Below are 27,032 nucleotides of genomic sequence, written 5' to 3'. Positions count from 1 at the left end.
TGCCTCAATGAACTCTATTGTAGATAGTTTTCAATTTGCTATGGGTGATGAGATACAATAAAACTATTATGATAGAGTCAGTGTTTTAAGGAAAGTACAGAGAATTATAGTGGAAGGTGCAAATTTGGAGATGGTTCCTGGAGAATGAATAGAATTTTTTACAGAGATTGAGGATGAAGGCATTGAAGGCAAAAGGAATAACATGAGTTCTAAAACCTGGAGAAGACTACATTCAAGCATGCTAGGAAAAAGTACAGAGGTTTGAGATGGGTGACATACAGGGTACTTAAGAAAGATCAGTGTGAGATAAAAGGAGAACATTACATTGGGGATGGTCATGGAAAATTGTGAGAGCCATGGTAAGATGTTAGGTACTTTCTTTTCTGTAGAAAATGAATAAAATTAAAACTCTTAAACAGGAATATATCATTAGCATATTCGGGCTTTAGAGAGGTTGTTTCTGTAGATTTGGTAGGAAGACGTGTATGTGAGGGAAATGGGAAATACAAAGTAGAGTCAGGATATGATTTCATGGCTAGAGGTATGGGGAATTCCCGTCAAAGAAGTCCCGTGGCAACAGAAAAGGAGTGGGGGACATTTGTGAGGAAGACTAGCAAGAATAAAAGTCTAGATAGCTGGATAACAGGGATTCTTTTTTTTTTTAAAAAAAAGATTTTATTTGTTTATTCATGAAAGAGAGAGGCAGAGACACAGGCAGAAGGAGATGCAGGCTCCCTGCAGGAAGCCAGATGTAGAACTCGATCCCAGGACCCTGAAATGATGACTGAGCTGAAGGCAGATGCTCAACCATTGAGCCACCTGGGTGCCCCATCAAGAGGGATTCTAAGATGGCTTAGCTACTATCGTAATTGTGGCCTAATAAGAGAAATGAGAGTCTGGAAGGAAAAAGATCACATTTGGATAAGGTGTTAAAGTAATTCTTCGGTTTTGATCATGCCAGAGAAAAACTGTAACTAACCAATTTGGTATCCTGGTTTCCTTCCCTCTTTCCTTTTTTCCTTACCTTCATTTCTTTCTTTCATAACTAAAAGGGCTTTCTCATATAATACATATTATCTGTGTGTGTGTGTGTGTGTGTGTGTGCATGTGAGAAAGAGAGTTTATAGTGAATTAGGATTAGAAGAGGAAGATAAATCAGTATAAAAATTTTGTGCAGACATTTTAAAGCGTCCATAAAGAATTGACTCTTAGACCTGCCCCTGTACTCCATGGAATTATTTCTTTTCTTAAGGCAAGGTAATACATTCATTATACCAGCATCAAGTCAATTGGTTTAATATTTTCATGGGCATAGACTGCATCCTGGATTACTATCTGGTAAATGTGTGCTTGTGACCACTGACACACCACAGAAAACATAAACTCTAATGAGTCACAAATTCTGTAATGCTCTGGAAAGGTAACCCAGAGAACAAAACCTATCGACATAGCAAGCATTACTATCTGTACATGAAAACAATACATATTATACATATTATTTCTCTCTGAACCTAAGTAGATTTGATCTGGAGGTGAATTTCTTTTTTTTTTTCTTTGCATTTTATTTTATTTATTTATTTATTTGTATTTATTTTTTTAATTTATTTTTTTATTAGTGTTCAATTTACTAACATACAGAATAACACCCAGTGCCCGTCACCCATTCACTCCCACCCCCCGGCCTCCTCCCCTTCTACCACCCCTAGTTCGTTTCCCAGAGTTAGCAGTCTTTACGTTCTGTCTCCCTTTCTGATATTTCCCACACATTTCTTCTCCCTTCCCTTATATTCCCTTTCACTATTATTCACTATTATTTATATTCCCCACATGAATGAGAACATATAATGTTTGTCCTTCTCCCACTGACTTACTTCACTCAGCATAATACCCTCCAGTTCCATCCACGTTGAAGCCAATGGTGGGTATTTGTCATTTCTAATAGCTGAGTAATATTCCATTGTATACATAAACCACATCTTCTTTATCCATTCATCTTTCGATGGACACCGAGGCTCCTTCCACAGTTTGGCTATCGTGGCCATTGCTGCTATAAACATCGGGGTGCAGGTGTCCCGGCATTTCATTGCATCTGTATCTTTGGGGTAAATCCCCAACAGTGCAATTGCTGGGTCGTAGGGCAGGTATATTTTTAACTGTTTGAGGAACCCCCACACAGTATTCCAGAGTGGCTGCACCAGTTCACATTCCCACCAACAGTGTAAGAGGGTTCCCTTTTCTCCGCATCCTCTCCAACATCTGTTGTTTCCTGCTTTGTTAATTTGCCCCATTCTCACTGGTGTGAGGTGGTATCTCATTGTGGTTTTGATTTGTATTTCCCTGATGGCAAGTGATGCAGAGCATTTTCTCATGTGCATGTTGGCCATGTCTATGTCTTCCTCTATCAGATTTCTGTTCATGTCTTTTGCCCATTTCATGATTGGATTGTTTGTTTCTTTGCTGTTGAGTTTAATAAGTTCTTTATAGATCTTGGAAACTAGCCCTTTATCTGATATGTCATTTGCAAATATCTTCTCCCATTCTGTAGGTTGTCTTTGAGTTTTGTTGACTGTATCCTTTGCTGTGCAAAAGCTTCTTATCTTGATGAAGTCCCAATAGTTCATTTTTGCTTTTGTTTCTTTTGCCTTCGTGGATGTATCTTGCAAGAAGTTACTATGGCCGAGTTCAAAAAGGGTGTGGCCTGTGTTCTCCTCTAGGATTTGGATGGAATCTTGTCTCACATTTAGATATTTCATCCATTTTGAGTTTATCTTTGTGTATGGTGCAAGAGAGTGGTCTAGTTTCATTCTTCTGCATGTGGATGTCCAATTTTCCCAGCACCATTTATTGAAGAGACTGTCTTTCTTCCAATGGATAGTCTTTCCTCCTTTATCGAATATTAGTTGCCCATAAAGTTCAGGGTCCACTTCTGGATTCTCTATTCTGTTCCACTGATCTATGTGTCTGTTTTTGTGCCAGTACCACACTGTCTTGATGACCACAGCTTTGTAGTAGAACCTGAAATCTGGCATTGTGATGCCCCCAGATATGGTTTTCTTTTTTAAAATTCCCCTGGCTATTCGGGGTCTTTTCTGATTCCACACAAATCTTAAAATAATTTGTTCTAACTCTCTGAAGAAAGTCCATGGTATTTTGATAGGGATTGCATTAAACAGTGTATATTGCCCTGGGTAACATTGACATTTTCACAATATTAATTCTGCCAATCCATGAGCATGGAATATTTTTCCATCTCTTTGTGTCTTCCTCAATTTCTTTCAGAAGTGTTCTATAGTTTTCAGGGTATAGATCCTTTACCTCTTTGGTGAGGTTTATTCCTAGGTATCTTATGCTTTTGGGTGCAATTGTAAATGGGATTGATTCCTTAATTTCTCTTTCTTCAGTCTCATTGTTAGTGTATAGAAATGCCACTGACTTCTGGGCATTGATTTTGTATCCCGCCACGCTACCGAATTGCTGTATGAGTTCTAGCAATCTTGGGGTGGAGACTTTTGGGTTTTCTATGTAGAGTATCATGTCATCGGCGAAGAGGGAGAGTTTGACTTCTTCTTTGCCAATTTGAATGCCTTTAATGTCTTTTTGTTGTCTGATTGCTGAGGCTAGGACTTCCAGTACTATGTTGAACAGCAATGGTGAGAGTGGACATCCCTGTCTTGTTCCTGATCTTAGGGGAAAGGCTCCCAGTGCTTCCCCATTGAGAATGGTATTTGCTATGGGCTTTTCATAGATGGCTTTTAAGATGTCGAGGAATGTTCCCTCTATCCCTACACTCTGAAGAGTTTTGATCAGAAATGGATGCTGTATTTTGTCAAATGCTTTCTCTGCATCTAATGAGAGGATCATATGGTTCTTGGTTTTTCTCTTGCTGATATGATGAATCACATTGATTGTTTTACGGGTGTTGAACCAGCCTTGTGTCCCAGGGATAAATCCTACTTGGTCATGGTGAATAATTTTCTTAATGTACTGTTGGATCCTATTGGCCAGTATCTTGTTGAGAATTTTTGCATCCATGTTCATCAGGGATATTGGTCTGTAATTCTCCTTTTTGGTGGGGTCTTTGTCTGGTTTTGGAATTAAGGCGATGCTGGCCTCATAGAACGAATTTGGAAGGACTCCATCTCTTTCTGTCTTTCCAAACAGCTTTAGGAGAATAGGTATGGTTTCTTCTTTAAACGTTTGATAAAATTCCCCTGGGAAGCCATCTGGCCCTGGACTCTTGTGTCTTGGGAGGTTTTTGATGACTGCTTCAATTTCCTCCCTGGTTATTGTCCTGTTCAGGTTTTCTATTTCTTCCTGTTCCAGTTTTGGTAGTTTGTGGCTTTCCAGGAATGCGTCCATTTCTCCTAGATTGCCTAAATTTATTGGCGTATAGCTGTTCATAATATGTTTTTAAAATCGTTTGTATTTCCTTGGTGTTGGTAGTGATCTCTCCTTTCTCATTCACGATTTTATTAATTTGAGTCTTCTCTCTCTTCTTTTTAATAAGGCTGGCTAATGGTTTATCTATCTTATTAATTCTTTCAAAGAACCAACTCCTGGTTCTGTTGATCTGTTCCACAGTTCTTCTGGTCTCGATTTCGTTGAGTTCTGCTCGAATCTTTATTAACTCTCTCCTTCTCCTGGGTGTAGGATCTATTTGCTCTTTTTTCTCTAGCTCCTTTATATGTAAGGTTAGCTTTTGTATTTGAGTTCGTTCCAGTTTTTGAATGGATGCTTGTATTGCGATGTATTTCCCCCTTAGGACTGCTTTTGCTGCATCCCAAAGATTTTGAACGGCTGTATCTTCATTCTCATTCGTTTCCATGAATCTTTTTAATTCTTCCTTAATTTCCTGGTTGACCCTTTCATCTTTTAGCAGGATGGTCCTTAACCTCCACGTGTTTGAGGTCCTTCCAAACTTCTTGTTGTGATTTAGTTCTAATTTCAAGGCATTATGGTCTGAGAATATGCAGGGGACGATCCCAATCTTTTGGTATCGGTTCAGACCCGATTTGTGACCCAATATGTGGTCTATTCTGGAGAAAGTTCCATGTGCACTTGAGAAGAATGTGTATTCAGTTGCGTTTGGATGTAAAGTTCTGTAGATACCTGTGAAATCCATCTGGTCCAGTGTATCATTTAAAGCTCTCGTTTCTTTGGAGATGTTGTGCTTAGAAGACCTATCGAGTATAGAAAGAGCTAGATTGAAGTCACCAAGTATAAGTGTATTATTATCTAAGTATTTCTTCACTTTGGTTATTAATTGGTTTATATATTTGGCAGCTCCCACATTCGGGGCATATATATTGAGGATTGTTAAGTCCTCTTGTTGAATAGATCCTTTAAGTATGATATAGTGTCCCTCTTCATCTCTCACTACAGTCTTTGGGGTAAATTTTAGTTTATCTGATATAAGGATGGCTACCCCTGCTTTCTTTTGAGGACCATTCGAATGGTAAATGGTTCTCCAACCTTTTATTTTCAGGCTGTAGGTGTCCTTCTGTCTAAAATGAGTCTCTTGTAGACAGCAAATAGATGGGTCCTGCTTTTTTATCCAGTCTGAAACCCTGCGCCTTTTGATGGGGTCATTAAGCCCGTTCACATTCAGAGTTACTATTGAGAGATATGAGTTTAATGTCATCATGATAACTATTCAGTCCTTGTTTCTGTGGAATGTTCCACTGAACTTCTTCTTAAAGGGGAATTTTAAGAGTCCCCCTTAAAATTTCTTGCAGAGCTGGTTTGGAGGTCACATATTCTTTTAGTTGCTGCCTGTCTTGGAAGCTCTTTATCTCTCCTTCCATTTTGAATGAGAGCCTTGCTGGATAAAGTATTCTTGGTCGCATGTTCTTCTCATTTAGGACCCTGAATATATCCTGCCAGCCCTTTCTGGCCTGCCAGGTCTCTGTGGAGAGGTCTGCTGTTACCCTAATACTCCTCCCCATAAAAGTCAGTGATTTCTTGTCTCTTGCTGCTTTAAGGATCTTCTCTTTATCTTTGGCATTTGCAAGCTTCACTATTAAATGTCGAGGTGTTGAACGGTTTTTATTGATTTTAGGGGGGGATCTCTCTATTTCCTGGATCTGAATGCCTGTTTCCCTTCCCAGATTAGGAAAGTTTTCAGCTAGAATTTGTTCAAATACATATTCTGGCCCTCTGTCCCTTTCGGCACCCTCGGGAACACCAATTAAACGTAGGTTTTTCTTCCTCAGGCTGTCGTTTATTTCCCTTAATCTATCTTCATGGTCTTTTAATTGTTTGTCTCTTTTTTCCTCAGTTTCCCTCTTTGCTATCAACTTGTCTTCTAGGTCACTCACTCGTTCTTCCACCTCGTTAACCCTCGTCGTTAGGACTTCTAGTTTGGATTGCATCTCATTCAATTGATTTTTAATTTCTGCCTGATTAGCTCTAAATTCTGCAGTCATGAAGTCTCTTGAGTCCTTTATGCTTTTTTCTAGAGCCACCAGTAGCTGTATAATAGTGCTTCTGAATTGGCTTTCTGACATTGAATTGTAATCCAGATTTTGTAGCTCTGTGGGAGAGAGGACTGTTTCTGATTCTTTCTTTTGAGGTGAGGTTTTCCTTCTAGTCATTTTGCTCAGTGCAGAGTGGCCAAAAGCAAGTTGTTTTGGGAAAAGGAGAAAAAGAGAGGAGAGAAAGAAGGAAAGAAAAGAGAAAGAGAACAAAAAGGAAGGAAAAAAAAGAAGAAAAAGAGAAAGAAAAAGAAAGAAAGGAGAAAAAAGGGGGTTGGGGGAAGGAAACAAATCAAAAAGAAAGGAAAAAAAAAAAAAGAGAGAGAGAGAGAACCACGGGGGAGTATCTTCTGATATTGTGTACTTTAAGTCCCTTGGCTTCCCCTGGAAGTTGTCAGTCCGTCTAGCTGGTCTTCTGGGGGAGGGGCCTGCTGTGCTGATTTTCAGGTGTTAGCACTTGGGGGAGCTGCTGTGCCCCTGCCTGGTGCAGGGCTCAGTGGGGGTTGTTTACCCCGTGAGGCCGCAGGAGGAACAGCCCCAGTGGCGGGGCAGCTCTGGAAACCTGGATTCAGCTCCGGCAGGAACTCCGTCTGCAGGGCCTGGAGGCTCCGGGCGGGGCCGCTGATCTGCTCAGCTGGGGCAGGAGCGTCCTCGCTGTCCTGGGCCCTCCCGGCCTCTGCCTGTCCCGGGGGGAGGCCGGGTCCTGGGCTGTGTCCCGGCGCCCTGTGCTCCGGAGCCTGCGCTGGTGGATCGCGCTCCTGCCCCACAGCCCCCTCCGTGGAGCCGCCGCCCGAGCCCCCCCGAGCTGCTCCTGGAACCGCGCAGCCCCCTCCGCACGGAGCCTCTTCCTCTGCCCGAGCCCCTCCGAGCTGCTCCCGCCCCGCAGCCCCCTCCGCGGAGCCGCCCCGAGCCCCCCCGAGCTGCTCCCGCCCCGCAGCCCCCTCCGCGGAGCCGCCCCCGAGCCCCCCCGAGCTGCTCCGGGTCCCGCCGTGCGCGCTGCAGCCCTTAGGGAGCTCGGCGCACTCTCCCGGGGCGCAGGTGCCTGTTAGTGTCCCCGGAGCCCGAGGGCATCCCCGCCCTCCTGGGTCCTGCTCCAACTCCCCGCGAGCCCCTTTCCGCCCGGGAAGGTCGGTGCAGCTCCTGCTCCTCCGGGACGGGGCTCTCCTGTCCTGGGGACACTCGCCCCGGCCTCAGCCCGGCTCCTCGCGGGGCCCCTCCCCCTTGGAGGCCTTTGTTTCTTTATTTCTTTTTCCCCGTCTTCCTACCTTGATAGAAGCGCGAACTCTTCTCACTGTAGCTTTCCAGGTGCTCTCTCTTTAATTCTCAGGCCGAATTCATAGATTTTCAGGATAATTTGAAGGTTTTCTAGGTAATTTGGTGGAGACAGGTGATTTGAGGACCCTACTCTTCCGCCATCCTGCCCCTCCCCCCTGGATGTGAATTTCTTGATTCCATTACATTACGCTTAAGTATTGGATTAAGTATTGGATGATTTCAGTCATATTGTGACACAATCTGGATTTCTTATTTGACAAAATTGCTGTTTGGGATGATTATTTTTGCTAAGAACTAAATGACTCATCAACTTGGGACTTTAAAATGAGCACTTATTCAAAAGAAGAAGGATCAAAGGCTAGCTTTGGAGCACTGAGCTCTCAGGCCAACAACTGTCTATGGAACTCTTCCCATAATAGGAGCGCTGGTAGAGAAAAATGCTATCATTTAATTTCTTTGTTAGGACTCTGCCTAAACATAGAGTCATATTGCCTAATGATTAAATGTTTCTGCTCTGAAATTGGATTCCATTTGCTGGAATTCCTGTCCTGCCCCTTAATGGCTGTGTACGTGAAACCCTGAGGAAGTTACATAACATCTTTCTGGCTCAGTTTTCTCATATGTAAATGTGGACAGCAATAACCCTGATGGGTTTGTTCTAAGGACGAAATGAGATTAGCTGCTTGAAGTTCTTGTCATATTGCCCAGCAATACTAAACACCCAATAATTATTGTTACTGTCATTATTATCCTTTCTCATTGGATACGTGAAAAATTCAAGAGCTCTAAAGCATAAACTATTAATATTACTAAGTGTTGAAAAGAAAAATTTCAGAGAACAGGTACTATGCTTTATTCCCTAGAGATAGTGTTTATGATTCATTGATGATATCTTCCTTTATATTTCAGCTTTTAGTCCAAAATGGAATGAAACATTCACATTTATTATTCATGTGCCAGAATTGGCGCTGATGCGTTTTGTTGTTGAAAATCAAGGTTTAATAGCCGGAAATGAATTTCTTGGTCAATATACATTACCAGTTCTGTGCATGAACAAAGGTAATATTCCTAAAAGTAAGATGATTGTGCTAACAATTATAACTTATATTTACCAAAGACACACATTAATATGCTAAATAGCTCTATCCACGACAATCAGATGTACAGGAAATTTTAAGCATTGACACATATTTTCTCTCACTGGTATTATAGAAATGTGTTCTCATATAGAAGGTGGGGTTGTGGTTTGGGATTGCTAGGAAGATAAATTAGACAAACTTGGCATGTATGAGCATTTCTTTACATGGATCATCGCTCTTTTGTTTCAATTAAGAGTAGTCATGACTACCACAGAAGAATAAAGCATGGGAATCAAAGAGAAGGGAGAAGCAGTGACTCATTCTTCCGGCCCAAGAAGAGCCTGGGAGCCCAAGACAATCCTTTCTTGACTCTTTTCAGGGCTGCCTTTTTGTTGCAGTCACCTGGCTGAGGTGATTTATAATATGCCAATTACCTTGTCTCAATGTGTTTACTTCTCTAACACCATCTGAGCTGTACCTCGGAAACACAGTCTTTCTGAAGCAGGAGGGTGGCGGCTAATTTAGCACACTGCACTTTGAGGGAGGAGAAGTGTGAGCTGTAGGCTCAGTGTTAGGCAGTAAGAAGTCAGAATAGAAACCAGATATTTTATTTTTTTGTAGGAAATTAATATACAAGAAGAATTTAACTATGCAGCCGTGGTTTTTACTTATGCTTGGTAAAGATAAGAGTCTTAGTAGCACTATGGAGAACACTGCTGATTTATTTTTATTGTCCTAATTAGATATGATTCCTTTTGCAGGTTACCGTCGTGTTCCTCTGTTTTCTAAAATGGGCGAGAGTCTTGAGCCTGCTGCACTGTTTATTTATGTGTGGTACATCAGATAGCAACTAACAGTCCCTGACACATCGTTAGCTATACATCGTAATAAAACAGCCAAAATGAATGTCTGTACCTTTTCTTTTTTCTTTTAAACATAAAACAAAAACAATTATTTACAAAAACAATATAGAGCAAGTTCCCCTTTAATATGCAATATAGAACAGTGGGGAAAAAAGAAAGCAAAAACAGTTCAGAGGATCCACACAATGTTTCATTCTTATGGCCAAGTTCTCTTGCCCCTCTGCTGCTGAAGCTGCTCTTGCAAGTTGCTTGTATCATTTTAAATTACTAGGACTTACAAGCTCTTAAAATATGTCTGATTATGTAAGATATGTCGGAAAATATTTATCAGTAAGGAGAACTGTGAAATCTAAGAGGGTTTTAACTTCTAGACACCCACTGCTGCATGTTGTAGAGAAATGGAATTAGATTCCCAGGTGTTTTGTGCCCTGTTATATCCTAGACAGTAATTAGCCCCTGCCTTCTCGAGCCAGTTCTTAGATGCTGGGCATTGGATTTGATACCCTATAATTACACAGACATTTTTATGAGTTCCTGTGAAATTGATTTGTAGTCAAACGGTATTCAACCTCCATGTCTGTAAAAGAGATCTACTATGCAGACTTCTATGCTTGGATCTCTGAATTCACACTATTTCTGAGTCTGTGCTAACTGTGCTTTGATGATTGTCTTCGGTCAGAGATGAGATTCCCGTGCTATTTCAGATGCTGGGCTCCTCACCATGAGCAGCTCTTTGATATACTAAATGTTATTATGTAGAATAATATGGTTCCTTATTAACTCTTCTTTAAAAATCCACACCTATTAATACTTATTCTAGCACATTGTTGCATGGTAGTGAGACAAATTTTACAGCACCGTTGTTTTTGACTAATTAGGGGACCCTCATAGGTATTTGTTGAAATTAAATCTGAACTTGTAACTAACACGACAAAAATGACTGAGATGTTCACTAATGCATTCTCTCTTGATGGCCAGGAAAATACAAAATAACCCATTTACCATATTTTACTTCTATGATTTACCCTCAGAACCAAATGTTTAAAACAAAGATGCCACTGGGAATTCAAATACCTAAGCTATAGTAAGAAATGTCCCAATGCATCATCATCCAGGTATTACCTCCTGGCCATTCTAGATTTAAGAGTGAGGTCCACTCTTCCTAGTGCAGAGCCACAGCCAGTTCACAGAAGGATATTTTTATTTTGCCAGATAATAGAAAGATCTTATTTAAATCCTCGGTCGTTCAGTCTAATCACAGGTGGGGTTTTCAGCCCATTGACTTGAGGCTTTAACCTTTCTAAATTCCTAAAGTGTTCTGAAGATCTGGCATTTCATGAGATTTAAAGACTCTGATCAGGTGAGTTTTGCAAGAGTTCACTAATTCTATAGCAGGATAAAGTATTTCTTGTTTATACCACCAAGATTTAAAATGAGGGAAAAAGGGATATATATAATTTTTTTCTCACTTTTTCTTCAGGTACTAATCAAATTCAGCTCACTAACTTTGAAGATCAAATCTTTCAGTTTTCAAAATCCCACTCTACATCAGAAATGCACTTTTGAAAGGAAACATTGGATTATTTTATTTCTTGTCCAATTTTATAATGTCTTTAAACATCTCTGGTTCTATTTATTTGTATGCATTATTTGTCATTTACTTTCCTTTAGGATTGAACTGACATATTACTACTACTTTACTATTATTGTTATTAATTTTCACACAATAGAAACTACTTTAGAAATTCCACAGTCAGGGAATGTTCTCATTTAGAGAAGGTTGGGAATGATGTAAGAAGGCAGCTTTGATTCATGCTGTCTAGGTATAATTTTTTTTTTTTTAAAGATTTTATTTATTTATTTGAGAGAGAGTGAGAGCAAGCATGAACACAGTGAAGGGAGGGGCAGAGAGGGAGGGAGAAGGAGAGAATCTCAAACAGGCTCCATACTGAGCAGAGCCCAAGGCGGGACTCCATCTAATGATCCTGAGATCTTAGATCATGACCTGAGCTGAAATCAAGAATTGGCTGCTTAACAGACTGAGCCACCAAGGCGCCCCTAGGCATAATTCACTTGCAGGAAAAAATAGCATTGGTGAGTGGAAAAAAACTGAAAAAAGGGCTCGATGAACCCCTGGGCTGTGACAGCAAAAGACTTTTTTACCTTTTTGATTCCTAGTTGAAATGTCAGTTCCTGGGGGAGGCCATCCATCATTCCTTAGACCAGGCCATGTTCCTTGGTGTATGTTTCCATACAACTAACAAAATGACAGCTAGGAATTGACATTGCACTACCAGGTGGGCCCTGTCATTGTTAGGAGCTGGTCTGACAGTTGCAGTTAGACCATGGTGTCCTGTTGTACATGACCGGCTTCATAGAACAACACTAGACAAGACCACTCTGACCGTGACTGAACACATGGGTATTGTCCAAACTCAGAAATGCAAAACATTCTCCCATCTTGGCTGACATGAATGACCGTTGATTCTTTACCAATTATACCTTTTATCCTGATTCATTCTTTTTATCTTATGGGTGAGATTTATTTCAATCATAGAATTGCCCCTACTCTTGACATCATCCAGTGCAGAGAAGAACCCTACTTCCTTGAACTTCCCCCCACCCTCCGCAATCATCCAACACAAGCCTAAATCCAATATAAGTGCTTTTCAACATCCTTTTACGGACGTTCCATTCTGTATTATGTATATAGTTCCGTGTTTATGTATCTCCGTATTGCAATGAGTCATAAACCCAACTCTGTGTGTTCCTGGGGGTCTTTGGCTGGAGAGCATTGACCTAAACTTGGCTTTGCTTCTGTAACATGTGTTACCTAATAGTGATCTGTGTAATAGGAAACTTTTGTTATGTTGTTACATTGATCTTTTTTTTTTCTGCTTGTGGTTGTTTAGGACCTCAGGAAACAAAGAGCACTATCTCCCCATTTAGATTTATTATGACTTTCATTTGGGGGATGGTGACCACTGGAGGCCACTGATGCTGGTTGCTGAGGAATAAAGTTGCCCCATCTCTGAAAGAAGTGTGGAGAAACTCCCTGTAGTCACAAAAAAAGAAGTTGTTATTTTAATTTTGGGTGTGGGGAATGTATAGTGATTTTGAGGGGTGTAGACAATGCACCCAAGATAGTGCCTCTGAGGGTTGCAGTTAAAACCTTTATGCAAATTTCAAGGGATATTTGGGAACCACATGGTAAGAAGCTCATGCTGTGGACTGGTATAGAGAGAATGGAATCACTCTCAGTGAAGCCCCTATGATCTTGGACAATGAACATTTTATTGGGGGAATATGTGAGTTTCATTTTTCAGGAGTTGGTAAGACTCCAGAGTTTAGGTGCTACATAAACATTTATTAAATTGCATTTATTTCAAAGTAATAACCTTCTGGCAATATTTGTACCAACAATGGATTCTTATGATGCATTTTGGATTCTTAGGCCATACATTTGAGCTCTTTGTATAATCAGAGCAAGCATTTTTACCAGCCCCTAGAAATTTCCATTTCACACATCAAAGAGGTGGATTAAAGTGGAATTTGAACTTGATTAGAGGTTGGAATCTATGTGTCTTGTATAGTTACACACCAGCCCAACACCTGGTGGTAGTGAGGGGAGAGTTGATGTTAAATGCTTTACAAACCTACACATTTTCAGCAACCAGTGTCCTCTTTGTACTTTCCATGTATATACAGTTTAACTTTCACACTTTCAGTCATCTTTCCTGTTTTTCTCCCAGGGCAGTTACTTTTCTAATGTGATACATATCTGCAGCGTTAGCAGTACCTAACGTGCTGAATATTAACCTAACTCCTTTCAGCAATCGTCTATTTTATTGTTAATGAGATAGCCCCAGAAACATTGAGTTGCCTAAGATCTACAATAAATGCCAGAATCTAGGTTACTGATCCAGGGCAGTCTGGGAAAAAAATGCTTTGATTACATCACACAATATACAAAAATTAGCTCAAAATGGATTATAGACCCAAGAGTCAAAATATGAAATTAAAACAAAAACTATAAAATTTTTAGAAGAAAGCATATAGAATATCTTTGTAACTTTGGGGTAGGCAAAGGTTTGTTGGAACATTAAAGCATGACATACATAAAAGAGATGGAAGGTGGTAATTTAAAAAAACTTTTGTTTTTTGAAATATGAAAATGAAAAAGCAATCTTCAGAATGGGGGAAAGTATTTTTAACATATCTATCAAAAGATTTGTATATACACCATGTAAAGAATACTCACAAGTCAATAAGACAACTCAATAAAAATAAGCAAAATATTTGAACATTCACTTCCCAAAGAAAAATATGTAAGTACCCAATAAATGTATAAAAAGATGCTTAACATTCATCCTAGTCATTAGGGAAATGGAAATTAAAAATACCATGAGTCACCAATAGAATGGCTAAAATAGAATAAAAAGGGCCATACAGATGTTGGGAAGGATGTAGAAACTGGATTTTTTATATATTGCTGATGGGAATGTAAAATGGTACAGTCATTTTGGAAACAGTTTGGTAGTGTCTTGTAAAATGGAACATATACTTACACATGACTCAGTTACTCCCTGAGTATATAAACATAGACCCACACATGACTCCTAGATATTTACCCAAGAGAAATGAAAACATATGTCCACACAATACTTTATATGACTGTAGATAGGAGTTTTATTTATAACAGCTACATATTGGAAACTACCCAAATGTCCATTAACAGGTGAATGGAGAGACAGATTGTGTTAGATCCATATGATGGGATACAATTTAACACCACAAAAAGGACTAAACTATTGAAATATGCATAAGTATCAATGAATCTCAAAGTCATTATGATGAATAAAAGAATATAGACAAAATAAGTACATATTGTGTGGTTCTATTTATTTACAATGACAGAAAGGGCAAACTAGAATGACAGCAAACAAATCAGTGAAGGGGGTTTGGGATGGAAGTAAGGCTGGATTAAAAGTCCCAAGGAAACTTTTGGTAGGGATGGATATGTTTTTCTTGATTGTGGTGAGGCTTTAATAAAAGTATATATATATACACACACACACACACACGTATACATATACATATATACATATATGTCAAAACTGCTGAAATTGTACATTCAAAACGTGAGGTTTATTGAACAAAAAAGTCGAAAAAAATATAGACTCTAGGAAAATCATAGTGTCACCACTAATCTGCACCAGTGGTACATAGAAGGTTTACCTGACTCATCTGTGACACTATGTTCTAACAGTAAAGTTAGCCAATCCTGTAATCAGATCGGGTGATATAAGCTTCCTGAGATTGGGGGACACTAGATGGAGTGGAGTGCTAAGCAGAGAGTGCTATTCTAGATTCTGGGGTGCTGGATGTGAGAGAAGCTTGCATGGAGTTGCTTGTACAATGTTTGTGGCCAGCTCACATATACTGAACACTACTCTTTTAACCAATGAACACTATTTCTAATATCCCTTATGCTAATTGACATACTCTAGCTACAGGCAGGGATATTTGAAGCCCATAAAATAGTCACCTTTGGGATGTATATTCCTCATTAGAGTTTTTTAAATGTTAACTAATCTCTTCAGGAGGTCTATTAAAATTAATTTATGCACACACAAATATACACATGCACCACATATATAAGCACACATACATGTGCACACACACTCATATGTATGTATTATGTTTTTTATTCTGAGGTTAATGAATTATGGATATTTAAAACAAAACAAAGGATAGACTTGTGCTTGAATTTTTTAGATCTATTTGAAATACCCGAATAATTACTTTTGTTCTTAGTCTAGACTAGTGGTTTTCAACCTATCTGCACACTGGAGTCCTTCAGAACATTAAAAAAATATTTTCAGAGATTCTGATAAAATTGGTGTGGCATTGCTTGAGCACTGGGATTTTAAAAAGCTCTTCAGTTTACCTGAATGCAGGGCTTTCTAAGTATGGTCCTCAAACTAGTTCAATAGCATAATCTGAGGACTACTTAGAAATGCAAAGGCTGTGAGGAGAAGTGTGCCAGGGGATCGAAGAGAGAGAAATGAGCTCAGTGTATGTCCTTCTCTGGTTCTTCCCAATGAGGTCACCTTGGAGTGGTGGCGGTCCTCAGTGAGACTTGCTTCTCTGGGTTTCTGGTCTGTAAGGGAGTCAGAGTCAGAAAATAAAATGTCAAAGAATTAAAAGAAATATTCTGATTTTCTTTTATATTCATTCAAGTGTGGAGCATTGTAGGAATAGAAATCAGCTTCCAGCATAGGGAATGTTAAAAGTAAATTAAATGCTACAACATATTTTTTATATAGTCTGTTTACTCGGGATTTATATGTTTCCCTCTTTGTCAAGGTATTTGACCTGATTCCAAATTCTGTATTAAAACTTACATGATCAGAGATAACATATTAAATGATCCATTGAGAAATGAGGGGGCTAGCACACAGCAATAATGAGTAAAAAAGCAAGAGACAATCAATTGAAAGCCTAACTTAATTCAACAAAGTTTTTGGCTAGATGGGCAATGAAGATTGAGCCTCTGAACTAGAAATGGATTGTTACAGGAGAGACAGTAAGTAACAAATGTGCTGAGAACTAAAAACAAGATGCCAGCATTATTTTCTCATTAAAAGACAGTGAATGAAGTGACAGTTGTATTTTCTTATTAAAAGATTGTGACGCAAAAACAGTTTTTTGAAGTGATATATGTTAATTATGTAAAAACTATAAAGTTATAAATCATGATACACCATGGTATCAAATAATCACTTTTATTCTTTTTTGTATTTTGAAAAATAATCCAAATCTCCTTTCGCTCATTTCTCTAGAGCTGTGCTGTCCCATAGGATTGCTGTGAGAGAATTATTCTGTACCTCTTGCTCAGTAGGGAAGCCACCAGATGAATGGGCTTATTCATCACTGGTGATGAGGCTAGTGTCACAGGGGAACTGAATTTGTAGTTTTGTTCTATTTTAATTAATTTAAATTGATGTAACCTTATGGGTTGGGTCCTACCCCAACCCATGGGTATAGCTCTAGAATGCTGGCCTCACTTCTGCCTTTCTTGGTTTCAACCTTCCTCCATTATGCTGACTCATACACCATCCGTTATTCCACAGAAAGGACATGATGTTAATTATTATGTCATCTTCTCTTATGTGTCTCTTCCCAGCCCTCCTCATTCTATCGTGGTCCAATCCAATAAGACAATGCATATCTTATTTGGATGGCACTTAGCAGTTTATAAAACGTTTTCATACACGTTGTTTAATTTTATCCTTACATATATGTATCTATATAACTATAAAATGTGTTTTTTTAAGTGATTTTCCCATGTGAGAGCTTTCTGATTTGACTGAGTAAAAGAGTACATTTAAAAGAATGTTTGACTGACGATATAAACCTTGGTATTTTGGAGTATTACAGAAAAATATACTTAAAATTGGTCAGTGATAATGTAAAAGAATAGTGGATTGGACGTCAGGAGATCATGTCTACCACCAATGATGATGATGATAATAATGGTGATGATAATAGTAGCAATAAAGACATATATTGTGTACTAACAATACTCCAAGTGTTGTGCTAAATGTTTCATACGCATTAACTAGTTTAACCTTGGTAGCAATCCCTGGAGATTTTGTAGATAAAGACACTAAAAGTTAAAGAGGTTAAGAAATGTGTTCAAAATAATATTTTGAAGTCTTTGGTAGGCCCTTTCCCTCTCATTGCTAATTTACTCCTTTTTAAAAGGAGGTTTCTGGACCAAATAATCTTTAAGTTCACTTCCAGTTCTCAGTAACAAAGACAACTGACCTGTCCAAATCAATAATTTGATTTTTTGGCAGTGTCCATTCTTTGTGTTGAGTGTGTGTGTTTTGTGTGTAAGTTTTGTAATTGTGGAAATGTAGCAATCAGGCATAGGATAACTTTTGAAAAACGTTATTCCCCAAAACACTTTCCTTTTATGTTGATCTTGTTTTAAAGTAGCATATCTCTATTTATTGTTCTGTTATGTACTGAATGTTTGCATCACCCCAAAATTCCCATGTTGAGGCTCTAGCCCCCACTGTGATCGTATTAGGAGGTAGGCCTATGGTAGGTAATGAAGATTAGATGAGGTCATGAGGTCAGAGCCACCATGATGGGATTTGTGCTTTTATAAGAGGAGGAAGGGTCACAAAAGCTGTTCTCTCCACCACATAAGAATGTAAAGAGAAGGTAGTATTCCTCAAGCCAGGAAGAGAGCTCTCACCAGGAATTGAATCTATTGGCACCCTGACCATGGACTTCCCAGCCTCTAGAATTGTGAGAAACAAATGTCTGTTTTTTAAGTCTTTCAGTCTGTGCTATTTTATTCTAGCAGCCTGAGCTAAGACAATATCCTCTAGATCTTGCTGAGAATAGCAGTTATATCTGTGTGTGTGTGTTTGTGTGTGTGCGCCAACCCAGTCTGACCCCCTTTATTTTAATTTTTAAACATTATTTCTATTGAAGAGTAGTAGAAATACAATATTAAAGTAAGTTCAGGTGTGCGATGACATAGTGATTCAACATTTATATACATTAAGCGGTGATCACTGTGATCTGTCACCATACCAAGTTGTTACAATATTGTTACTACATTTCCTATGCTATATATTGTTTATTTTATAACTAGAAGTTTGTACCTTTTAATTCCCTTTCCCTATTTTGCCCATTCTGCTACCTCTCCCCATGAATTAGATTTTTAGAAAGTGAGGATAATTTCTACCAAACAGATTTATTATAAAGATTAAATAAAATATGTAACATGTTTACTACTGTCCCTGACACATAATAAGGATGAAAAAAATAGCAGTAAGCATAATTGAAAGGGAATATAGCCCAGTGATTAAGAGGATAAATTCTGGCACTTGGTTTCTTAGGTTTATAGCCTCTGCTACCTACTTGCTGTGGGACCTTGGGCAAATAACTCAACTTTTTTTTTTTGCTTTCTAGTTTTCACATCAGGGGAATCAAGATGATGATCATTGTTAGAAGGATTAAATTAACAGATGTATGTGAAGAATTTGAGACAGTGCCTGAAACATAAGTGCCATATATTTATTGGCTATTGTCACTGTGATCATCATGTTTGCATTAGCTTTTTTTTTTTTCAAAAGGAGAAGTTGCTCTGATTACTCCCCTGGAGTTTCTCTATTATTATTTTTCTCCTGTGTCAAATGATTTTTTTTTTTTTTTTTTGGTCTCTGTTCACATTTGTAATTGAAAATCTATGAAAAAGATTAGTCAGAATTTCTTGCTCGGCCTCCCTCTGCACTTGTGTGTTCTGATGAGTGAGTAGACGTGGATCAGAGCAGGGACAGGCCTTCAACACTTGTCTGCCGGCAGCATCCCTGGACAGCAAGCATAGCCTTGGGGTTTGAGCGCTTCTACCCAGAGAGTGACAAATCTCCCTCTGTGGGCTGGTAACGAGTTGATCTGCAGCGAGAAGAGCCTCGCAGAAGGGAGATGACTTACACTAACTAACATCTGTGGGCTTCCCCAGCATGTAGGTCTTGTCTTCAGTGTTTTGGAAGATGGTGGTCCAGTACTCCTGGCTTCCTTGAGGAAGGCTGCAGCCCTGATGTTCCACGAGTGGCAAGTGCTAGTGCTGCTCCTGTCCTGTCCCCCTGGAGTAATTTTGACGCTGTAAGTATGTAGGTCAGGCTCCAACTAGTTCCCAAGAGATGAGCAAGGTTTTCCTCTCAAATGTTCTTCATTTAAATCACCTCAGTTGGTGCTTAGTAAACTGGTAAAGTGGCGAAGATGTTTTCTTAGATTCTCCAACTCTCCAAGGAATTATTATCAGTGGGGAACTTTTTCGTGAATAGAAATCTATTATAGAAACATTTTATGTGTCTTTCTTCTTAAGAAATAACATCTTTAAGGTGATGTTCTGTAGAGGACATTATTGAAGGGTATGGTTGTTGTTCTCTCAAATACCACTATGCACTAGTCTGTGAGAGACATAGGAGGTTACAATAATGAGGAGGTGGAGGGGAAAGTTTCTGATAAAACAGCTTGAGACTGAGAGACAGGATTTTTTGTTGATTTTTTAAAAGCATAATTACCAGTAAAAGATGCTAGATATTAATTTTGATGACATCAGAAATCTGATTCTCTCTTGGGTGTTATCTCCTAAAGGTAGACCTTAGCTAAATACTTTTTCCATCCCTTCTATTCCTCCTCAGGATCCAAGTGCATCCCAGATCCCCACCCAACTCCCCACCATGTACTGTTGGCTAGGACTGTACTGTTCCTTCCTAGGAAAGGAATCTGGTAGACTTGAGGGTGAGTCCCTCATCTTCAAGCAAAGTGGGATGGTAGAAATTGCATGGACTTGAATTCAAGCCAGAACTGGATCTGACTACTGGGTTCAAAAATATGTCTTAGCTTTCTTGAGATTTCTTTCTCTCTCTCTTTTTTAATGGAGATACCATTGCTTATCATGAGTTTTTTGAAGACTAAATCATGTACTATGGTAGAGTAGAGTGTCTTATGCATACAGATCTTCAGCAAATGTTAATTCGTCCCCCCCCCCCCTTCTCACTACAGGAGTTCATGAATAAGGAGGTTGGCGAAAGCAAAGGCAAAGCAAGGCAAAGGCAACAATGTCTGAAGATTAAAAAAAAAAAAAAAAAAAGCAAACTCTGCCAAATCCTGGTTGTCTGTTTCGTATTATCTCTTTATTGATATTCTTTATTTAGTGAGGTATCCTCCTTATAGTTTCCTTTAGTTCTTTGTATGTGATATCCTTCAGCAACTTGAGCATATTTAAAACCTTTTTTTTTTTTTTAAGTCTGTCTACTAACTCCAGTGACTAGGATTTCTCAGGGACAATTTCTATTACTTTCTTTTTCTTCCCCTGTGTATAGCACATACTTTCTTGTTTATTTGCATTCCTTATAATTTTTTGCTGAAGTTTGGACATCTTGAATATTATAATGTGACAACTCTGGAAACCAGATTTCCCCTTTTCTTTGAAGTTTGTTGCTGCTGCTTCTTGCAGTAGCTGTTTGTTTAGTGAATTTTCTGAACTAGTGTTTAGTAGTTTGTATTCTTTATTGTGTATCTTTACTGAAGTCCCTGTTCTGTATACTTGGTGGTCAATTAATGATTTGCCAGAAATTTCCTCAAACTACTGGGATCCATTTTTTTTAAGTTTAAAAAATCCTTCTGGTCTTGGTATATGGGCTCTGTGTATATGTTAGGAGATGCCTTCAACGCTTAGCAAGAAAGCTAAACTTTGCCTTTGCCTTCACTTCTTGTTGCATGGAGCCTGGAGGTCAGCCAGGGGTGAGACCTTTGTGCCTTTCAGTGGTCTTATCTGAACGCGCTTCTGCTCTGGGCATGTGTGTGGTCTTAGAGGTTTCTAGGGATCTATGAAAGCTTTTAAAAGCCCTTGTTCCCCAAATTATCTCATTCCCTAGCCTTTCTTTCTAGGCATTTCAGTTTGTCTACTGTTTGCCCAATTATTATATCTTATCCCCAGCAGCAGGGCTAAGACATTTGCTCTTGAATGTTTTCAACAAATGTTCCCTGGACAGCCACCTCAGCCCTGGGAGAGTTCTAATTTAGGTGAAATAAAGACAAGCCCTTAGAGCTAGTCCTTCAGGGAACACCAGACAGGTCAAAATAACCACAGTTCATTTAAAACAAGATCTATTCGGCTTCCTCCCACATTAGGAACCTATACCAGGAATGTGAGCTACTGTCTTTAATGGGGCCACTAAACTGGGGAGTGGGGTATAGGACTAGGGTAATTTAAAAGCCACAAAACTCTGTTATCAAAATTTACTTTTCTTTTGATTAAGCATCCTTTTTTTTTCTGTAAAGTTTGATTTGTTTCCATAATTCCAATAAAGTTGGTTTTGACAGTTTTTCCACCTTATTTGCTGTTTTGGGGGGGATTTGTGAAGAGATGGATCTTTGGAGTTCCCTTCTTCATCATTTTTGCTGCTGTCCCTCTCCACCAATGTTGTTAATATCTTGTATTAGTTGCAATAATGAGCCAGTATTGATTCACTATTATTAACTAAAGTCCATTCTATATTCAAATTTCTTCAGTTTTTTTCCTAATATCATTCTTCTGTTCTAGAGTCCCATCTAGGTTACACATTACATTTACAAGTCATGTCTCCTGAGGCTCCTCTTGGCTGTGACAGTTTGTCAGGCATTCTTTTTTTTTGATGAACTTGACAGTTTTGAGAATTACCAGTCAAGTATTTGGTACAATATATGTCAATTGGGTTTGACTCATGTTTCTCGTGATTAGACTGAGGCTATGAGTTTTTGGAAGGAAGAACTCAGAGGTCATTTTCATCAAATCTTACACACTGTCAACATAATTTTTCACTGTTGATATTGACCTTCATTACCTTTGAGTTAGTGTTTGTCAAATTTCTCCACTGTAAAGCTATTTTTCTTCCCATTTTCCATACCATCTTCTTTGGAAGGAACTCACTATGCCCAACCCTCATCTAAAGAAATGGTAGTTAAATTTCACCTTCTAGAAGGCAGAATAACTGGATAAATTATTTAGAATTCTTCTGCATTGGAGATTTGTGTCTTTCCCCCTGTTTATTCATGTAGTCATTCATATCAATACAGACTCATGGGTAACTATTTTAAACTTTGGGCAATTAGATTGTACAATATATTTTTTTTTAAAGATTTGTTTGCTCATGAGAGATACAGAGAGAGGCAGAGACACAGGCAGAGGGAGAAGCAGGCTCCACACAGGGAGCCTGACGCAGGACTCGATCCCGGGTCTCCAGGATCAGGCCCTGGGCTGACGGTGGCACTAAACTGCTGAGCCACCTGGGGATCCCCTACATTATACAATCTAATACTTCTTGCTCAACCTATCCCAACCTTAGTCACTGGGAACTCTTCCAGTTGACTCCATGTCCTAGGGAATATCTTTATCCCCATCACCACATTTATTTCAGCAGGAGGATCCCTGGCCACAGATCCCTTACCTGAGGCTGTGCTTGATGTCTATAAACAATAGGAGTCTAGTGATGATTAATGTTTTTGCCATCTAATCTTGAAAACACTGTCTTTCCTCAGGTTTAAATTTTATGTGTTTTTCTTCGTTCTTTATTTTTTTTAAAACATTTCTACATTTTTTTTCTTTAAATTTATTTATTCATGATAGTCACACGGAGAGAGAGAGAGAGAGACAGAGATACAGGCAGAGGGAGAAGCAGGCTCCAAGCACCGGGAGCCCGATGTGGGATTCGATCCCGAGTCTCCAGGATCATGCCCTGGGCCAAAGGCAGGCGCCAAACCGCTGCGCCACCCAGGGATCCCTTCTTCGTTCTTTAAAAAAAAAAAACCTTTTTTGGGGGGAGAGAGAGAGCGTGCAAGCGTGGGAGTGAGTGGGGGGAGGGGCAGAGGGAGAAGCAGACTCCCTGGGCAGCAGAGATCTCATCCCAGGACCCTGGGATCATGACCTGAGATGAAGGCAGACGCTTAACTGACTGAGCCACCTTGAATAGTATTTTCTTAGGTTAAAGTCTCTGGTATTGTTTTTCCTTTTCTTGTTTCCATATTCTTATTCTTTTCAGATAGTTTCAGCTGGGTTTGTAACTTTGTATTCAGCTTCTTCTTTTGGCTTCTTTACTTCTCTAGCTCCCGGAGGGACAACATTGTTCCCTGAACCCCAGTGCCTTTTTCCCTTTGCCCTCTGGCCCAGATATTTGTATTTCTAACTTTCTACTCTCAAAGTTTTGCCTTGAGAAAGATGAAGTCAGTGAGTTTCCATGTTTGTCACACAACCGCTTCAAATATATCTTGACTATCTTGACCCTTTTGAGTAGGGCAGTCCCACCTATAAGATAATATTCCTCTTAGACCAACATGTGTTCTAGGTCAAGTCTTCACCGGTAATCATCTTGTCTGACTTCCTTTTAGTAAGTTCTTCCTTTGCCTAATTTTCCTTTATTAGAGTAGCAGTTCCATAAATTTTCCAAATATGTTTTCCAAATATGCCACCCACTTGGCAATACTTCTATTCTGAATGTCACACAATAGTTCTTGCAGTCATTTGCCCCTATCTTCCTGGGATTTCCCCTTTCAAATCTGATCATATTTTCTTTTTTAAAGATTGATTTATTCATGAGAGACCCAGAGAAGCAGAGACATAGGCAGAGGGAGAAGAAGCAGGCTCCCTGTGGGGTCCAAGCAGGACTTGATCCCAGGACCCCGCTATGATACTCTGAGCCAAAGGCAGATGCTCAACCACTGAACCACCCAGGTGCCCCTGACCAGATTTTCTTAACCACTTTTACTGCTCCATCCTAGCTTTTAAGGGATGATTTGCCAGTTTTTCTTGCAAAACGCTGTTGCTTTAAGAGGAATCTTTTAAAATTTTTTCTGATCTTAGTTCTCTCCAGGATGTCATTATACTGCTCTCTAAGGCATTTCCTCTTTTTATCTGATTGATTTTTTTTTAGGTACCAGTCTTCCTTTCTGAACTGGTAACAACTGAAATATGTTGCCCTTTTCTATCACCTTCCTTCAGAGAAGTTAGACTTGAGCGTTGTCACCTTTTTAACTTTGTAGTTCTTTTTCCCGGCTCTTAGCGTTTCATTTCTCCATCATATCTGCCCAGCCTATGTTTTAAGATCTCAATATTTCTTTTAAGGAAATATCTTTCTCATTACTACTCAGTTTGACATCTTCTATTTTACTTTCCTTCTTCTATTACCCTTGTTCTGATGGTAAGAAATAAGGCACCTATTTAAGCTACTCCAATTTCTTCTTGATTCCTGGGGAAAATCAGAATTTCAGAGCTATAGGCTGACAGGGCCTTTAAATTGCTTTCTCAATTTTGGGGCATTTAATAACATCAGTCAGTTATTTTTCGACCGTAGCCTAGGAAGAGGGCATATTCTCTTTATAAAAAGAGTCCTCAGTCCTTTTGATTTAAATATTAATACAATCAACATTCTTTTGTATGACTGCAGCCATAGTTTGAACCTCTGAGCTCTAATAACCAGAGTTTCTTTAATGATCAAATGCAGAGTCTACCTGAGACTGTTTTGTTGAAGTAATGGAGGTCTAATGGGCACACCACATGAATTTAAGTTTGGTTTTGTCTCCTCCATTGCTCTGTCACTATAAGTTCATTTCAAAATAGTGCACATACACATACAGAAGAAGGCAATTTGGGGTAGGTGATATAGTAGGCATATTAGTGTCTGGAGCTAGGAATTTTAAGCTGTAATTCCACTAAAATTTGTAGCACATTTTGAATTCAGCCACTATTCAAATTTCTGTTCTAGTATTAGAGATCTGGCTAAGAAATCCATTAAAGAAAATAGCCAATCTTCTTCTTCTTCTTCTTTTTTAGGTTTATTTATTTACTGAGAGAGAGAGACAGAGAGAGTTAGAGAAAGAGCATGTGCATGTGTGCACATGTGGGGGAAGAGAGTGAGAGAAGAGGACTGCCTTCTGGGCTCAGTCTTAACAAACCATGAGATCACAATCTGAGCTGAAATCAAGAGTTAGATGCTTAACTAACTCAGGCTCTCTGCCAATGTTCTTTTATCACCTAATGCTTACAAATCTTATTTAAGAAAATTAAAAAAGGTTGCCTTTCCTTATAGTCTGTGTCATTCCAGGGACTAAATCTGTGGTCTGTATTCATGAATGCCTAAGGTTTAATGCTACATCCTTTTAATGTTAAAAACCAGTCATTTGATGCAATATAAGCCATTACAAACTACCAAGATTAATAAATTCACATGGCCTACACCTAACAAAGCCTAAAGTCTAAGCAGTGTGTTTTGGTCCCCTGAAACTTCTCTGTCAATGCACGGATGGCCCCAACATTATTTATGAAGAAAAAACCTTAGATTTAATTATTTCAACTAAAATATTTTCAGAGCATACAAGATCCCATGCTAGGAAATAAAATATATCTTAATTTGTGCCATGTGTGTTGCAATATGAGGGCCGAAATTGCTGAACAATTGCTTTAGTCACTAGCCTTGCTCCCATGTACTTTCAATTCTTCACTTTAGGCCTGGGTAATATATAAATGGTGGAAACCTCCCAATAACCCATTCCCTCTGGGAATCAAATCCAGACCTTGAACTATGCTTGCTGGAAGTGGGTCTCTGCTACCACAGCTACTTAACTGTTATTGGTAACTACATTGTATCTGTGATCTTCAGATTCTTTTTCTTTCTTTCTTCTTTCTTTTCTTTCTTTTTCTTTCTTTCTTTCTTTCTTTCTTTCTTTCTTTCTTTCTTTCTTTCTTTTCTTTCTTCTTTCTTTCTCTTTCTTTCTTTTTCTTTCTCTTTCTTTCTTTCTTTCTTTCTTTCTCTTTCTTTCTTTCTTTCTTTCTTTTTCTTTCTTTCTTTTAGATTTATTTTTATTTGTTTGAGAGAAAGAAAGGAGCATGAGTGGGGGTGGGGGCAGCGGGAAGGGCAGAGGGAGGGTAAAGCAGACTCCCCTGATGAGCAGGGATCCTGATACAGGGCTCAATCCCAGAACCCTGGGATTATGACCTGAGCCGATGGCAGATGCTTAGTCAACTAAGCCACCCAGGCACCTCTGATCTTCAGATTCTTGTAGCTTGTGCTTTTTGAGATGTCTTACTTTTCTGTGGAGGTTTCTTAGGAATTTTTAAGATCAGAATGATGGTTTGGGAGGGGGTTGAGGAGGTGGCCAATTGTCAGGTTCCTCATATCCAATAACAATACCTTTCTTGGGGTGCTTGGGTAGCTCAGTCCGTTAAGTGTCTGATTCGTAATTTTGGCTAGGTCATGATTTCAGCCCTGTGTTGAGCTCTATGCTGGGTGTGGAGCTTGCTTATGATTCTTTCTCTCTGCCCTTCCCCTCCTAAAAAAATATCTCTCTGTTTCTCACACACATGCACATACACACACATTCCATTTAAAATTTCATTTGCCTAGAAAGTTGATGCTATGATGAGACATTTGAATGTTATTACTCTCTAATGATATAATAATCCCTCCCTTTCCCATCTCATTAGACTTCTTGTAGGGAACAAATAAAGTACATTTATAAAAAAGACTGAAGTAGCCTTAAAACATTATATCGATGAAAATTAACATTAGGGATCTTGTGTTTTTCTTTCTTTCTTTTTTTTTACCTTGTGTTTTTCTTGTTTGCTGGTGTGACATTCAGTCATTTCTTTTGGCAACAATCACAAATACTTATTGGGCATCAATTATGTGCCAGGTATTTGTGGGCCTGAAACAGGAAAATAAAAGAAGACCCAATGTGTTTGGTAGCTAGCGCTGCCATAACAAAGTATCACAAAG

The 27,032-nt window shown here is 39.1% G+C and overlaps 1 protein-coding gene across 9 annotated transcripts in view; it reads left to right on the top strand.

The window, feature by feature from the left end:
* The window catches only part of PLCZ1 (phospholipase C zeta 1), an 82,814-nt gene that overhangs the window by 45,981 nt on the left and 9,801 nt on the right, over positions 1–27,032 (top strand). For 5 of the 9 annotated variants that reach the window (XM_038576937.1, XM_038576938.1, XM_038576943.1 and 2 more), the window contains 2 exons: positions 8,658–8,807; positions 9,589–9,733. The exons of 1 other annotated variant lie outside the window; for it this stretch is intronic. In XM_038576937.1, the coding sequence (XP_038432865.1) occupies positions 8,658–8,807; positions 9,589–9,674 (236 nt within the window). In that variant the 3' untranslated portion in view covers positions 9,675–9,733. Of the gene's footprint in view, positions 1–8,657; positions 8,808–9,081; positions 9,239–9,588; positions 9,734–19,237; positions 19,381–27,032 lie in introns of those variants that run through there. 3 more of the 9 variants (XR_005379906.1, XM_038576939.1, XM_038576940.1) reach the window with 3 other exon arrangements.

Source organism: Canis lupus, chromosome 27 (assembly GCF_011100685.1).
Source record: "Canis lupus familiaris isolate Mischka breed German Shepherd chromosome 27, alternate assembly UU_Cfam_GSD_1.0, whole genome shotgun sequence".
Classification (NCBI taxonomy): Eukaryota; Metazoa; Chordata; class Mammalia; order Carnivora; family Canidae; genus Canis; species Canis lupus.
This window is presented reverse-complemented; position numbering and strand designations above follow the sequence as displayed.